We start from the raw sequence: 13,986 nt of genomic DNA, 5'->3' as shown, positions 1-13,986 counted from the left end.
TCTCTACAACTGCCTGAGAGGAGGATGGAGCCAGGAGGTGGCTGGTCTCTGCTCCCAGGCAACAAGGCATAGGACAGGAGGAAACAGCATCAAGCTCTACCAGCGGAGGTTTAGGTTGGATATTAGGATCAATTTCTTCACAGAGAGGGTGTTCAGGCATTGGAACAGGCTGCCCAGGGCAGTGGTGTGGTCATCTCTGGAACTGTTCACAAACTGTGTAGATGAGACCCTTAGTGACATGGTTTAGTGGTGGCCTTGGCAGTGCGGAGGCAACTGTTGGACTTGATGATCTTAAAGGTCTTTTCCAACCTAGTCAGTTGAATGATTCTATCTCCTTACTCCCAGTTGAGTAGTCTCTAGTAACTGGAGCTGCTTGGGGTGCCTATGCAACTGCATACAAGGAGCTGTTGTAACTTTTATTGTTGATTCTGAATACCCTCATCAGCGTAAACCATGAGGTTTGGAAGTTCTGTTCCATTTCTACACTGCTGGTGCAGGAGTGCATAAAGAGATGGTTTCACATACCCCAAAGAGTGAAAGAGGACTCTTCGAATCCTTATTAGACTCTAGCACTATTCCTCATTTCATCCTAAGAGGCTTTTTTGACTCAGCTTTGTTTGGACTCATGCAATGTAACTTCAGACAGCTGAAAGATCATTTATTTTTGGTATGCCCTGTCACTTTCTGATGAATTATGTATTAGCTGCTTAAACTTATACTTACGTATTAAGAACTGACTTGACAAAATGCCTCGTTTGTATTCTCTGTTGTAAATTATATTACTAAGAGCTTAGTGATCTAGTTAGGTTTTAGCATTAAAAGCAGTATAATAAAAAATATAGCATGAATTTTGGCTCTGGAATTTTCTCTTTAACCTTTTCATTGTATTGATGCTTTGATGGTTTTGTAAGACTTCTGCATATGTTTCTGAAAGAAGGGAGAATGTCTCAATGTATAGTATTTTAAATCTAGCCACATTGGAAGTCAAAGAGAGATTTCCATTAACTCAGATCTCTTAGAAGAATGAATCTAGCAGAGTTTTTGCTTTATTGTCTCAAACTTTTGGTTAAACTCTTATCTTTACTGAATTCTGAAGCTGAGTTCTTTTTTGAGACTAGTGGATTCAGTATATCAGTTTGTAAATGCTGTAGTAATCCATTTACGGTATTTTGATAGGAGATACAGGTTTTATATGTAATATATATTTTATTTTAGAGTAAGAAAGACAAGTTCGTGGTTGCCATTGCAGAACAATACTGTCCTTTATCTGACTTGATGTTTATTGTAAGTGCTTGGCCAAAATGGAACAATTAAGAGATTAGCAAATACTCTTTTCTTATTTTTGTATTTTTGTTTGTTATATTTCTATATTGCTATTTTACTTTGATAATTTGGTTAACTGAAAAATTGTTAAAAATAAAGTTTCATGTAATTTAGTGCCAAAATAGTATTTCATATGTACTCATTGGAACTCCCACTGTGCTTATCTGCTTTTGTCGGTTACTGTGGCAGATAGATGAAACGACACATCGTGGAGGCATGTAGATGCTTTATGTATTTTTAAAGAAGGGCTATTTATAAACCTGAGTTTCTGGTGCCATTTTGTGCAGGCACAGAGGCTGGCAGTAATTGAGCTCTTGGAGGAGTGCTTGGTAAAGTGAACCATGAATGGGTCTTGACATTGGTCATGGCATCATTTCTCCTAAGTGGGATCTGCCCACTTGCTCCCATTTGTAAACAGGAAAATGCCAAGCAAGTAGCATTCTCATAAAATGAATGCTATAAGTGTTTGGAAAGGAAAAAGCAAGCTTTATGTTTTCTTTTGTGTGGTTTGGTTGTGTTTTTTTTTAATTATTATTCTTTTCTAAGATTAGTACCATTGAAATTGTAGCAAGTGGTGCTTTCATTCCTTCCCCCATCCCCTTTCTTTCTTTCTTTCTGTGTTGACAGGGTAGAGACAGAAAGGTTTGTCGTGTACTTTGGGTAAGTGCAGTGAACCATGGTTTGTCTTCAGTGAATCAATGCTTTGTTTTACAAGTGATTGCTTTGGACAGAATCTGCCTTTATCATTTCTTTTCCTCTCAGGAATCACGTCTTCTGCATCTCATCAGACAATGCATGCTTGCCCTTTGGTGTTTCATTTGATGGCATGGGGTTCTTGCTTGAAGGCGTTTCTTTATTTAGGATCTGTGAATGATGAAAGTTATGAATGCATGGCTTAGTGTTTGATATTGAACTGTTTGATGCAATAATGGATTAGTTGTTTTAAACTGCCAGAAATACAAATTGCCCAAACTAAATGACTGAACTGATTGGAATTATAGAGAGGTTGTTTTCTGTAGTTATCTTGTTTTTTAATAACCTACATTTAGTTTATGTTAACACAAGTTATTGTGTCTGCTGACTTATTTTTTATGTACATTAAACATGACTTGTTACCTTTTTAAAAAGGTAGTTCTTATTTTCCATCTTGTATCCTCAATTTAGGCTTTGCTACAAGATACACTGATGTTTAATTTTGGGGGGGAGGGGGGGCTGGAAGGTTGTCTCCCAGTTATTTATGGAGTGTTTGTGGAAACAGTTCTGGAACTGTTTTCAAATATTGGCTATAATAGATTACATTTATATCTATATGGAGGAGTGTTTCATGAAAGTCTGGGTTGTAGGTCAGTGAAACCATAAAAGTATTTATAATATGGTGGGTGAATCCATTGACATTTTCTTCAGGAAAGAGGGAAGATGCTCAGAAATTTAAATACATAAACCACCATATAATAAACCATATCCAAACCATCAGTCTCTATTCTTTAGTAATAGTCCTTCTGGCATTCTCTGCGGTGAGCTTAATGTCATTGAAAATCACCACATCTGAGGAAATGAATGCAAGAAATGCACAGGCTTTCCTTCTTCTGTCAGATGTGGCCTGTTTGTGTCCATGAGTAAGACCAAGATGGTATGGCAGTAGCCCAGGGTGAGAAATCCTCCACCAAGAGGAGTTCTGTCTGATCATACCTGCAACCCTTCACCATAAGCTTTTAGGTGTATAGGTTTTAGGCATATATAGGGTTTGTGAGTAAGGGAGGAGAAGAGGAATGAGTCTGAGCTACTGACAGTAGGTCCAGCACTTCCTAGAGCCAGGCTGGGATCCGACAGGTAGTAGGAAAAGTAGGTTAACACACATGAAATCCACATTATTGAAGAGCAAGTCTCTTCCTATTTGTAGCAGTAGTTACTCTTGTGGAAGAGGGTAGGAATATGTAGTTGTCAATGTAATTTTGGTTTGTGTAAGTGATTTTGCATTATCCCTTATATTTTGATCCATATGCAAGGTAATACTAAAAGTGACTCTAACTTCTTGCTGCACATTCTGTATCTTTTTTTGTGTGTTTTGTGGGTGTGTGACTAAAAAACCCCAAAATTGCCAACTGTGAAAACTAGTCAGAAAACAAAGTTTCTTTAGAAGCAAAGGTTCTCCTTACAAATGGATAAAACATACTGATATGTCTTTCTTAATTAATATTATTATTTGCAGGTAATTGTTTAATTAGCATGTTTGTAAAATTGATCAATATTCTGATGTCCTTCACACAGGTGTGTCTTTATTTGCCAAACAAGAATTGCCACTCAAAAAACCCTCTTGCCTTCATTTCTCAGGGTCAGTGTGGAAAATCAAATACTGAAATATGGGTTTACCACCTGCGAAATTACTATTTTGGAAAATGATGATCCTGGAGGATTATTTGAATTTTCTCCCTCTTCCAGAGGTCCTTACAGTATCAAGGTAGCTATCTGAGTATTTTCCTTTAATAATTATGGATAAAGTAGCTTAAGCAGAGTGCTGGTATAAAGCTGCATTTCTTTTCTTACAGGAAGGGGAGTCTGTTGAACTGCAGATTGTCCGCAGCAGAGGAAGTCTTATAAGGCAGTTTCTACGCTACACTGTAGAACCAAGAGACACTAATGAGTTTTATGGAAGCACAGGGATTTTGGAGTTTAAGCCTGGTGAAAGAGAGATCATAATTACTCTTCTGACAAGGATGGATGGGATTCCAGAGGTAAAAGTTGATATGTTTCTTTCTTCAAATTGCATTCACAGGCATATAAAATACAGGTAAATGTATAGGGACACAACACGTGTGTAATGGTTTTTCTGAAGAATGCCTTCCCAGGGATATCTGAATGAACAGATGGTGTCTTTGTGTTTAAATGTCCTCAATGGATTTTTTTCTGTGAATTCAAACATTTCCATATTGAATCCATGTATGTTATCTATTATATTCTCCAGTAAAGAGTGCCATTGTTCACTTGAACTGTGTGGAGAACCACTTACTTTTTTGTTTCTTCTCTAGTAATTGTCTGCTGGTTTCACTCAGTGCTCACCAGTCTAGACTAATATTTGCCATACAGATACATAGATGCAATGCTAGTTTTAATGTCCCTTGAAGCATTATCTGAGTGTTTTTCAGGAAATATATAATGTACAAAGACCCATTAGACTAACAAAGCAAGCTGACACATTCTTTTCGAATTAGCTTGCTGCCAATGCTTTTAAAATCTTTGCTTTCCCTGTTATAAAGCCACGAATTAACAAATCTTATGGAAAAAAATGCCTTTCAGGAGCATTACAAATGTAGTAGTGAATTGATGTGATTCTAAGTTAAGTACACAAAATAAGTCCTTGCCTACAGTAATGATAGATTTTTTGAGAAAATGGTGCTAGCAGAAATAGCAATTTGTAATTATTTCTTTGTTCTGCTGGCAATGTGCAAACATGTTGTGCATGTAGAAAGTGTGTGTGATTTCCTTTTTTTAAATTTGTATCTGTTTCTGCCAGGCCAGATACTGTGGACATTTGCCCATTTGTTTTGGATGTGAACACTGAATATGTCTTTTTGTTCTGACTGAGTTTTCTGTCTTCTAGCTGGATGAGATGTATTCTGTAGTCCTCAGTGGCTACAGTGAAATGCCAGGCAAGCTGGGGAATGCCACAAGGGTCAATATAACCATTCTGAAGAATGATGACCCACATGGTGTCATTCAGTTTCTACCTGATGAACTATCCATAACGATAAAGGAAAGCAAAGGAGAAATCGTCCATGCTGGTAATTCTATTTATTAGAGTTACTGCTTTATCTGCTGCCTGCCTCTGCAGGGCTTCTGTTCCCCATTTCACCCCTCTAGCGCAATGTCTGACTAGTCTTCACTCAGGAGTTTCCATAATGGTACAGTGCTAGCATGATGTGCAGTGGGCCTGAGAAGCCAGAGGGATTGATCCAGTAAAAAAATGACTAGAGAATATGCCAGGCAGGAGGGACAGAGTATTGATGTGTGTGTTAAGTGCAGCCTGGAGGTAGTAGCTCTGCTTGCAGGGCGCAACGCATAGCGTGATATGTGAGAGGAGAATAGAGTTAAATATTCATATTTGAAATAAACTATCTGGGAAGACCTTAAAGCAGCTTCCAGTGCCTAAAGGGGCTACAAGAAGCCTGGAGAGGGGCTTTGGACAAGGGCTTGTAGGGACAGAACAAGAGGGAATGGCTTTAACCTGACAGAGGGGAGCTTGAGATGAGATTTTAGGAAAAAGTTTTTCCCTGTGAGGGTGGTGAGGCCAGACTGGACAAGGATGGGGCTTGGAGCAGCCTGGTGTAGTGTAAGTTGTTCCTGCCTGTGGCAGGGTTGGAACTGGATGAGCTTTAAGGTCCCCTACAACCCAAACCATTCTATGGTTTTGTGATTCATGTGGGTGACTTCAGTTTATCTATCTCTTTTCAATTATCAAGTATATTTACAGGCTTATAATAAATAACAAATTTGAGCAAGTTTGGACTGCTTAGATGTTCTACCTTTGTCCATTTGTACAGTGCTCTTACCTATTAGTTTTGCAAGAAGTGGATTTACTTATTTCCTTTTTCTTCGTTTCAGCTTTGCTGATGTTTTTCATTTGAATTCTTCTGAAGATGCACTAACTGTATATGTTTGAATTTTTTAGCAACTTACAGAGTTATAAGAAACCAAGGGAACTACGGCAATGTTAGTGTGTCTTGGGTTGTTGACCCAGCATGTACCAATGACATCTATCCAGAGCAAGGGACTGTTTTCTTTGATAATATGGAGTCTTCAAAAAATATCACCATTTACTCACTGCCAGATGAGGTAAACATGTTTACAGTGTTCTTGTGTGAGTATATGGGCAAAGAGTAAATGCTAGAACATTACAATTTAAGGAGAAAGAAGGGATGTCTGTGTTTTAAAAGCCTGATAAGTATTTGTAGGGAAAAGCAAAATAGCAGGGTAATACTGAGATTACTTCAGCAAATCATAAAAGAAAAATTTGAGAATCCATGCATACCTATAAATAAAGTTATAAGCAGAGAGTAATTGAATGTGGTTAAATTAAAGATAACTAATTTGAATAAAGCCCTTATCTTGATAGCAGAAATCCTAATTTTAATGCTGATATTTTTGAAGTAATATAAGAAGGAATGTGAATAATTAATAATAAATAAAGTTGTGAGAGTAAATTACATGTATCAGAAGGTGGAAACTGTTAGATAACTTCTAGTTTGTCTGTACAACAGTAAAAAGCTATTACAAGGACTTATTAAGGGAGTGGATTAATTACAAGGATTTTGCACTGTGATTTCTGTGTTATGGTATGAAGTGTCATTTGACACACTTGAGGATCAGTAAATAAAAACAACACTCAAAAATCTCTGTTTTGTTAACCCCCTTGGGTGTGCATTTTAATTAATTAATTGGTTTGTGTCTAAGAAATTAATCTAGTGATACTTTCTCCTTCAGGTACCTGAAGAGATGGAAGTATTTGTCGTCAGCTTATTCAATGCTACTGGTGGAGCCAGGCTGGGCAATATAACCAGTGCAATTTTACAGATTACAAGGAATGATGATCCCATTTATTTTGCAGGTTAGATATTTCTGGTTTTATGTGTAGATTACATATGCTACCTCAAAGAGATTTTATTGACAGACCAGATCATTGAGAAATCCTAATACCAATGGAACTAGTATAAAGCATTTTTATGTTTGTTCTGTTGAATTTGTATTGTTTCCTTCAGAGCCTTCTCTTATTTTATTTTCACTGTGTTGATACTGGGATTGGCTAGCTGGCTAAGTACAACAGTTTTCTCTTGTACCTACCAGGGTTTCCATGCATTTTCCACACATGCCTTCTGTTTCACGGAGGAGGACCATCCTCTTTGGCAGGATTAAGAAAACGGGCTGCCACATGCAAGGAGCTCAGGCTTGAACTCAAATCTGTTGCTTGTGTGTTTTCAGAACCCCTGACAGTGAGCGTTAAAGAAGGAAGTGTTGCAAACTTCACAGTCCTAAGGAACGGATCTGCAGACGTCGCTGTTGCTGCACAGTATATTACTGTTAATGGAGATGCAACAGCTGAAGAAGGAGACTTTGTTCCTAGTGGAAAGAGCAGTGTCATTTTGTTCGATGTTGGAGAAAGAGAGCAGAACCTATCTGTGTATATTAATGATGATGATATCCCTGAAACTGATGAAACATTTTATATCTTCCTTTTGAATTCTACAGGTAAAAGTAATGATTTGATGTCTGTTTAGTAACTTTCCCCTTTTCCCTCACTTGCATTTTTTTTACCAGCTCGGTCTTATCACAAAGCAATATATAAATGCCAGGTATTAATAAACTTTGCTTCAGTATTTCTGTACAATTACTGCCCACAATGTGTTTGGATTTTCATCTTGAATTGTGTAATTGGAAACAAAAATCAAATGAAATCTTTCCTGCAAAAATAACTGGCGTGAAGCTCTCTTTTCAAATGTAAATGCTCCAAATTAGATGGGTGTTTGACTTGACTACAGAAATATAAGACTAAAGAATGTTAGTACTGCAGCAGTCTTAAGAAAAGAGCACTTATTTTAGATTTTTTGTTGTGTTCAGTGTATACTACACAACAGCCTGATTTTTGTAAAAACAAACAGAAGTGCCTTATATTAGAGGAAACCCTTGTAAATTGGTCTCTTTTATTTTTTGTATTAGTGCAATGTAAGCATACTTTTTTTCAGTTTGACATTGATTTAAAAGTCTTAATCTACAGAAAAATGTGTGATAGAAATTACGCAATGTATCACAAGTAAAGAATGGGTTTATTTTCTTAGAAATAATGTCTTTTTAAATTTTTGTTAAGTTTTCATTTAGCAGGAAATGATAGAAAATTATTCAAATTCCTATTTTTGAAATAGGTATCTTCTGGAATAAAAATCACTGCTGTTTGCTATTGATAAGAAAAATAAGTTTAGTATAAAAAACATTTTCTGGGGTCTGCCTGCTCAATAATGACCCTCCACCTCTAGCCCTCCCAAAATTTAAGGTTGTGGCAGAGTCATCTAAAGGTCTCTTAGCAAATTTTAATGATAAACTGTCCTTCAGTTGCTATTATTCTGTAGCTGCAAGGTAATAACCAGCTGTGAATGCATTGCATATTTTTGCAGTGCAAACCAAACCCGAACTGAATATCTCATCACAACGTGTGAGAATTGAGTAAAGCAAAGGAAGACTATTACAATTAGCCATAAGACTATACCGTCACATTAGAGTAGGTTCACAAATTAATATACCTGCCAGGGACTCAGTTCAAGATGAGGAAATGTAAAATTATATTTCTTCATTTAGACATGCATATGAGGTGTCTTAGCTCTAATTTCTACGATGACCTAGAATTCACAGTTAGTGAGACTAAGGGAGTGCTTCAGGTCACACGAAAGCAGACACCCTGTAGCCTATTTATGAATTGCTCACAAGGCTTCACGGATCTCGAACTCCATCCACCCTAGTAATTTCTGGCAGACAGCAAGAGAATTATTAAGAATTTTAATCAATTTTTTTGTGTATAAAGTAGCTTATCTGTTTGCTGAGGTCAGCTAGAATTCACCCTGGTATCCAAAGTGAACTACATGGAAATTATTGGGCAAAGCCGTTCTCCTTTTTTAAATTTTCTCTTCAGTGATCTCTTTCCACTTTACTAACTTTCTTCAGGATTTACTGGTATTTTCCCTTACTACTCTACTGGGAGCAGATGATATCTCCCTCCTGTCACACTGGTCCTACAAGAATGGGTAGCTGCAGGTTCCCTTTGAAAGGAGGAACATCTCATCATACAGCCTCACTAAAATCATTAAGAATGCAGAATGTTTCTATACACACTCCTGGAAGCAAAAAAAATAGATAAATTCTTTCTGTGATCTGCTGCATATACTGACCTTGGTTGTTGCAACCCTTTTGAAAATCATGTTGGACTGTATATACAGGTGTATGAAATTAAAGCAGTGAACACATGGTTTACTTTGGAACAAAAGCTAGTGTGATGCTCTTAAGATAAAAAGTGGGATGGGGTGGAAAATAATATACATCTGTGGACATATAGAGGGTGTAACTGTGTCTGTATAGTGCTAATACACATAAATCCTACTACCTTTCACTATGTGTCACAGGTATCTTGTATTTTTCCTTTCAAATAGGCTGGGATATGGGTTTTAACAAACTCTTAGATATTGTCCTTAGCATGTGTTTAACTTAAGTGCAGTATTTCTATTCTAGGTCTAAAGGAGAGCTGGGATATCTGAATATAAGTATTTTCTTTTAACTTGATCAATTGATCAAACATGAATTAATACCTCTTATACAACCATTTCTGCTCAGATCTCTGGTCATGTCACATATTTTTTTCCTGTCTTGCTCTTTGCACAAGATGCTGCTGAAGTACTTTTATTCTGATTTGCCTGTTACCGAATATCTCAATTATTGGTTTTCACTCATTTTTTTTTCCACGCTTAATTTCTTTCTTTGCATAAAGCAGTTAGTGTGAGACAGAAACACCCTCTGTGTTCAAGTTTCCTCCATTTCTGATTTCAGTTTTGATAACATTAATCACTTTTTTTTTTTAGGGGATACTGTTATCTTCAAGGCTGGAGTGGCTACAGTTATTATTGAAGCAAATGATGATCCTAATGGAATTTTCTCCTTGGAACCTTTAGAGAAGGCAGTGGAAGAAGGCAAAAGTAACAATTTTTTGTAAGTAAACTTCAAATAATACTTTTGTACTTTTAGCTGATGTATGTGGCACTTTATGAATAATACTTCAATCTAATCCCACACAAGCTTACTTTGATAAAAATATATTAAAGAAAAACATTACCAAATTTTGGATTAAATGATCTGTAAACATACTGAACACATCAATTGTATATTATCAAGTAGAGTGTGCATACTTAAATGTATACAGAAATTAATGTTAAAACGTAAAAAATAAGACTTTTTAATCTTGTTACTGTTATCTTGTTATAGTCGCAGTAGACTTTACAGAAAATTTAGATGATTGACCAGAATATAATCTGGGCTAACAGAGAAGTAAAAAAACTTTTCAAAATACATATATATATAACTATGTGGTTGTTAATTTCTTTTTGCATCCTACTTTGAAGTCTTTCCCTACAAATAACCTGTATCACTATACTCCTGTTAGTTTGGTTTTCTTCTATCTGTTATTTACAGATGGAAGTCTGTACTCGAAGTCCATATGTGGCATTCTTCTAGACTGGAAATACTCTTCCCCAGTCTGATCTCTGAAAATATTTTCCTTCCAGACACTGGGATGTATTTGGGAATGGGAAGGGTTAAGAAATGAGTTTGTTTGGCATCTTACCTTGCTATGTTCCATAAAGTTGGAATGGCATTACAGTTTGGTAAAAATACTGAGTTTTCATTAAGAAGCCCTAGACAGGATATAAAATCACAATCATTGTGAACAGATAGAGAAAAGAGTCTTTTTACATTCAGCCTCTTTGTACAGGATTTTATTTTATTATTCAAACAGGAGCACACTTTTTCTATGTACAGCACACTGTTAATAAAGGCACTCAGTTTTTATTTGTGCTGCCGTTTGGAAACTGCTGAAATTAATTTATCAGGGAGTTATGAAAAAAATATTGTTTTTATTTACTATGTTCTTAATGTGGAATAACCACAGATTTCTGAAGGACATAGGGTATAATCTGAATTTGACACCAATATAAGAAAGAATTTAAGGATGCTTGATGGTTAAAGCAAGACATGTTTGTGGTTAAATGTAGATGATCCTCTTTCTTGTCCAAGGTTGGCCAGGTATATCAATTTTTAATGTTAACTTGAACTGTTATACATTGGAATTTATTATTTACATAATAAAAGCAAGACGAATGTACGTTTAGCTTAACAGTGCTACTTTGCATGGACCTGCATTGGTTACCTCTTTTCTCAAGTGCCTGTGGTATACCTGGAAGTAAAATTTTACTGTGAAATTGTGGGCCTTCAAAGATGACTGTTTATTGTTCATGCCTGTGTTTACTTTTCATGTTAACCCAGAATGTTGTATATTATTTTTCACAGTAAGGAATATTAATGTAATTGTGTTTTCCCTTGTTAAAGAAAGCTGATGCATGCCTGCCAGGATGTTCACTCTTTCTGTATCGCTGAACAGGGTTCTGAGACACAGAGGACGCTTTGGCAATGTCTCATTGACCTGGCAGCTGTTTGATAATGACTCTGCGCTGAGGCCAGGAGAAGAGTTCTATGAAACATATGGGACTTTGTGCTTCAGAGATGGTGAAGGATCAAAGCCAATAACACTCCATGCTATTTCGGATGGAATTCCTGAGTTCAATGAATTTTATGTTCTAAAGTTGGTGAATGCTTCAGGTATTGTCTTCATTATTACCATTCCTTTAATATCTGGTAGCAAATAATTATGTTTAATCAATCAAAATGAAACCAACCCTGAAAAGAGCTTTGCCTTGAATCATGTCTTGATATCCTGTACTTTTCTGGTAAGGTTTTAGGGTTTATTTTTCATTTAATCTGAACTTAGATATATGAACGCAGTTACTCAGTTCCTGAATTACTGTTACACACATTTTGGTGATCTGACCTTAAAAAAGAACGCCTCCTTGTGATTTCAGAGATGTAGATCTTCATGTAGTTGAAGACAAAGTAAAGCTATTAGAGGCTATGCATGTTTACCATGATGGAGTTTGGTTGGTCTGTTTGCTTTTTCTAAAGGAGGTAAAACACTTATAGTTACCACTTCATATGACTTAAACTACAACTACTACAGGTCTGCTACTGAGCAGGGTTCCAAATCTGCTGGACTCATTTCACCTCAGTACTATTTATGGTCTTCTGAGCCCAGACAAAACTGAAAATATGTGTTGACCTTTCCTGTAAGTGAAATCCATATGTGTGTACAGAAGATTTCATACCTATGATAAGTAGATCACTGCACACGTTGAGCATAGAGGCTCTATATTCACATTATGATTTTGTATCATGAATTCTTACTGTGAAGAAGGAGATGACTTGGCAGGATGGAAGGACTTTGGCAGCAGTTTTAGTACACAACCTGGTTTTGTAAGGTATCTCTGCTTCTGTTTCAGAGTCAATGGTCCAAATTTTGCCGTTCCATATTTGTGTAATTCTTAGAGTAATATGAGTAATATGAGAACTGAATTTGGCCCCCTGTTTGTCAAATGAACCGAAGGTAACCTATCTGATTGACTAATATGGAAAAGTTGGAGGTAAATCTTGCTTCAGCTGAAAGACAAATGTATGTTTTGCTGTTAAAAATTACAGTCTGCTTTGTTTTCTATGAAAATTGTCATATAATCTTTTAAAAATGATACAGTTAAATTATATTATTGTTAAATGAGAGCATTTTCTGTGATTTCAGAGGCTCTTTAAAGAAGATTTAAGCCTTTTTAGAAATGCATTTTGTTTAAAAATCTTAAAGTACATAGCAACTTTATTCAGACTGTGTTCAGACCATTAACCTTTGCACTTTCAACTTCCATTATACAGGTGGATCTCCTGGTCCTGGAGGTCAGTTGTCTGAAGGAAACCTTGCTGTAACTGTGATGATCCCGTTCAGTGATGACCCTTTTGGAGTTTTTGTTATAGATCCAGAGAGCCAGGACACAGAGATCGCGGAAGATGTTCTTTCTGAAGATGATCTTTCCTATATTACAGACTTCACCATCTGGAGACAGAAAGGCACCTTTGGTGTTGTCCGTTTAGGTTGGGAAATACTGTCTAGTACGTTCCAAGCTGGACTGCCATCAATGGTAGACCTCTTGTTGCTGGGATCATTTCCAAGTTCAGTACAATCTCAACCCCACATGAGGCGTCACCACAGTGGAACAGATGCTTTGTATTTCAGTGGAAAAGAGGATGCATTTGGGATTATTGATCCAGAATACCTGTACAACGGAAATACTGCAATAACCAATTTTACATTTTCAGCATGGTTAATTCCTAACTTCAGTACTGATGGTTACGTAGTTGAAAAGGATAATGATAATGGGACCTTATATTATGGTGTGAAAATCCAGACAAATGATTCTCATGTTTCTGTAGTGCTTCATTATACAGCATTAGGATCCAATATGACATACATGGCTAGAGCAGCAGTCCTGAAATACCTGGATGAAAATACTTGGCTTCACCTTCTGATTACTCTGGATGAAGGTATAATTGAATTTTACATGGATGGAATTCCCATTGTGGGAGGAATGAAAAGTCTTAAAGGAGAAGCAATTGCTGATGGTGAGCCAATAGCCTGCATTATTTTTTAAATATGGAATTTTCTGCCATGTATAGAAGAGCCTAGCTCCTCTACGAGTGTATGCAAGATACTGAAATTATTATATCTGATTAGTTAGTTGAGTGGATAGAAAATTCTGATTGTTTTAAAAAAGCATATGGAAATTAGAGTTGAGAAAGCTAAAAAAAAAAAAAAAAGTAGCACAGCTTGGATTGCAATAATTTAAAAATTAAACTAATAATTCATATTTATATTTGTATGCCTATCATGTATGCATACAGTTATATACGTTTTGAAATTAATGATTTCCATCAGATTTACAGCACTGTAGCTGAAAACAGACTATTTTCCCTCGAATTCTGGAA

At 36.3% G+C, this 13,986-nt stretch overlaps 1 protein-coding gene across 1 annotated transcript in view; it reads left to right on the top strand.

Moving 5' to 3' along the window:
* Nucleotides 1-13,986, top strand: part of ADGRV1 (adhesion G protein-coupled receptor V1) — a gene marked incomplete at its 3' end in the record, with an annotated part of 91,476 nt that overhangs the window by 34,756 nt on the left and 42,734 nt on the right. The window contains exons 12-20 of the mRNA XM_061354375.1: nt 3,655-3,781; nt 3,870-4,055; nt 4,922-5,102; nt 5,990-6,153; nt 6,802-6,925; nt 7,297-7,563; nt 9,936-10,062; nt 11,507-11,724; nt 12,880-13,623. Coding sequence (XP_061210359.1) covers nt 3,655-3,781; nt 3,870-4,055; nt 4,922-5,102; nt 5,990-6,153; nt 6,802-6,925; nt 7,297-7,563; nt 9,936-10,062; nt 11,507-11,724; nt 12,880-13,623 — 2,138 coding nt within the window. The remainder of the gene's footprint in view (nt 1-3,654; nt 3,782-3,869; nt 4,056-4,921; nt 5,103-5,989; nt 6,154-6,801; nt 6,926-7,296; nt 7,564-9,935; nt 10,063-11,506; nt 11,725-12,879; nt 13,624-13,986) is intronic.

This window comes from Neopsephotus bourkii, unplaced genomic scaffold (genome assembly GCF_033783945.1).
Source record: "Neopsephotus bourkii isolate Nb327-2 ecotype Australia unplaced genomic scaffold, CSIRO-AGI_Nbou_v1 NB_732, whole genome shotgun sequence".
Lineage (NCBI taxonomy): Eukaryota > Metazoa > Chordata > Aves > Psittaciformes > Psittacidae > Neopsephotus > Neopsephotus bourkii.
This window is presented reverse-complemented; position numbering and strand designations above follow the sequence as displayed.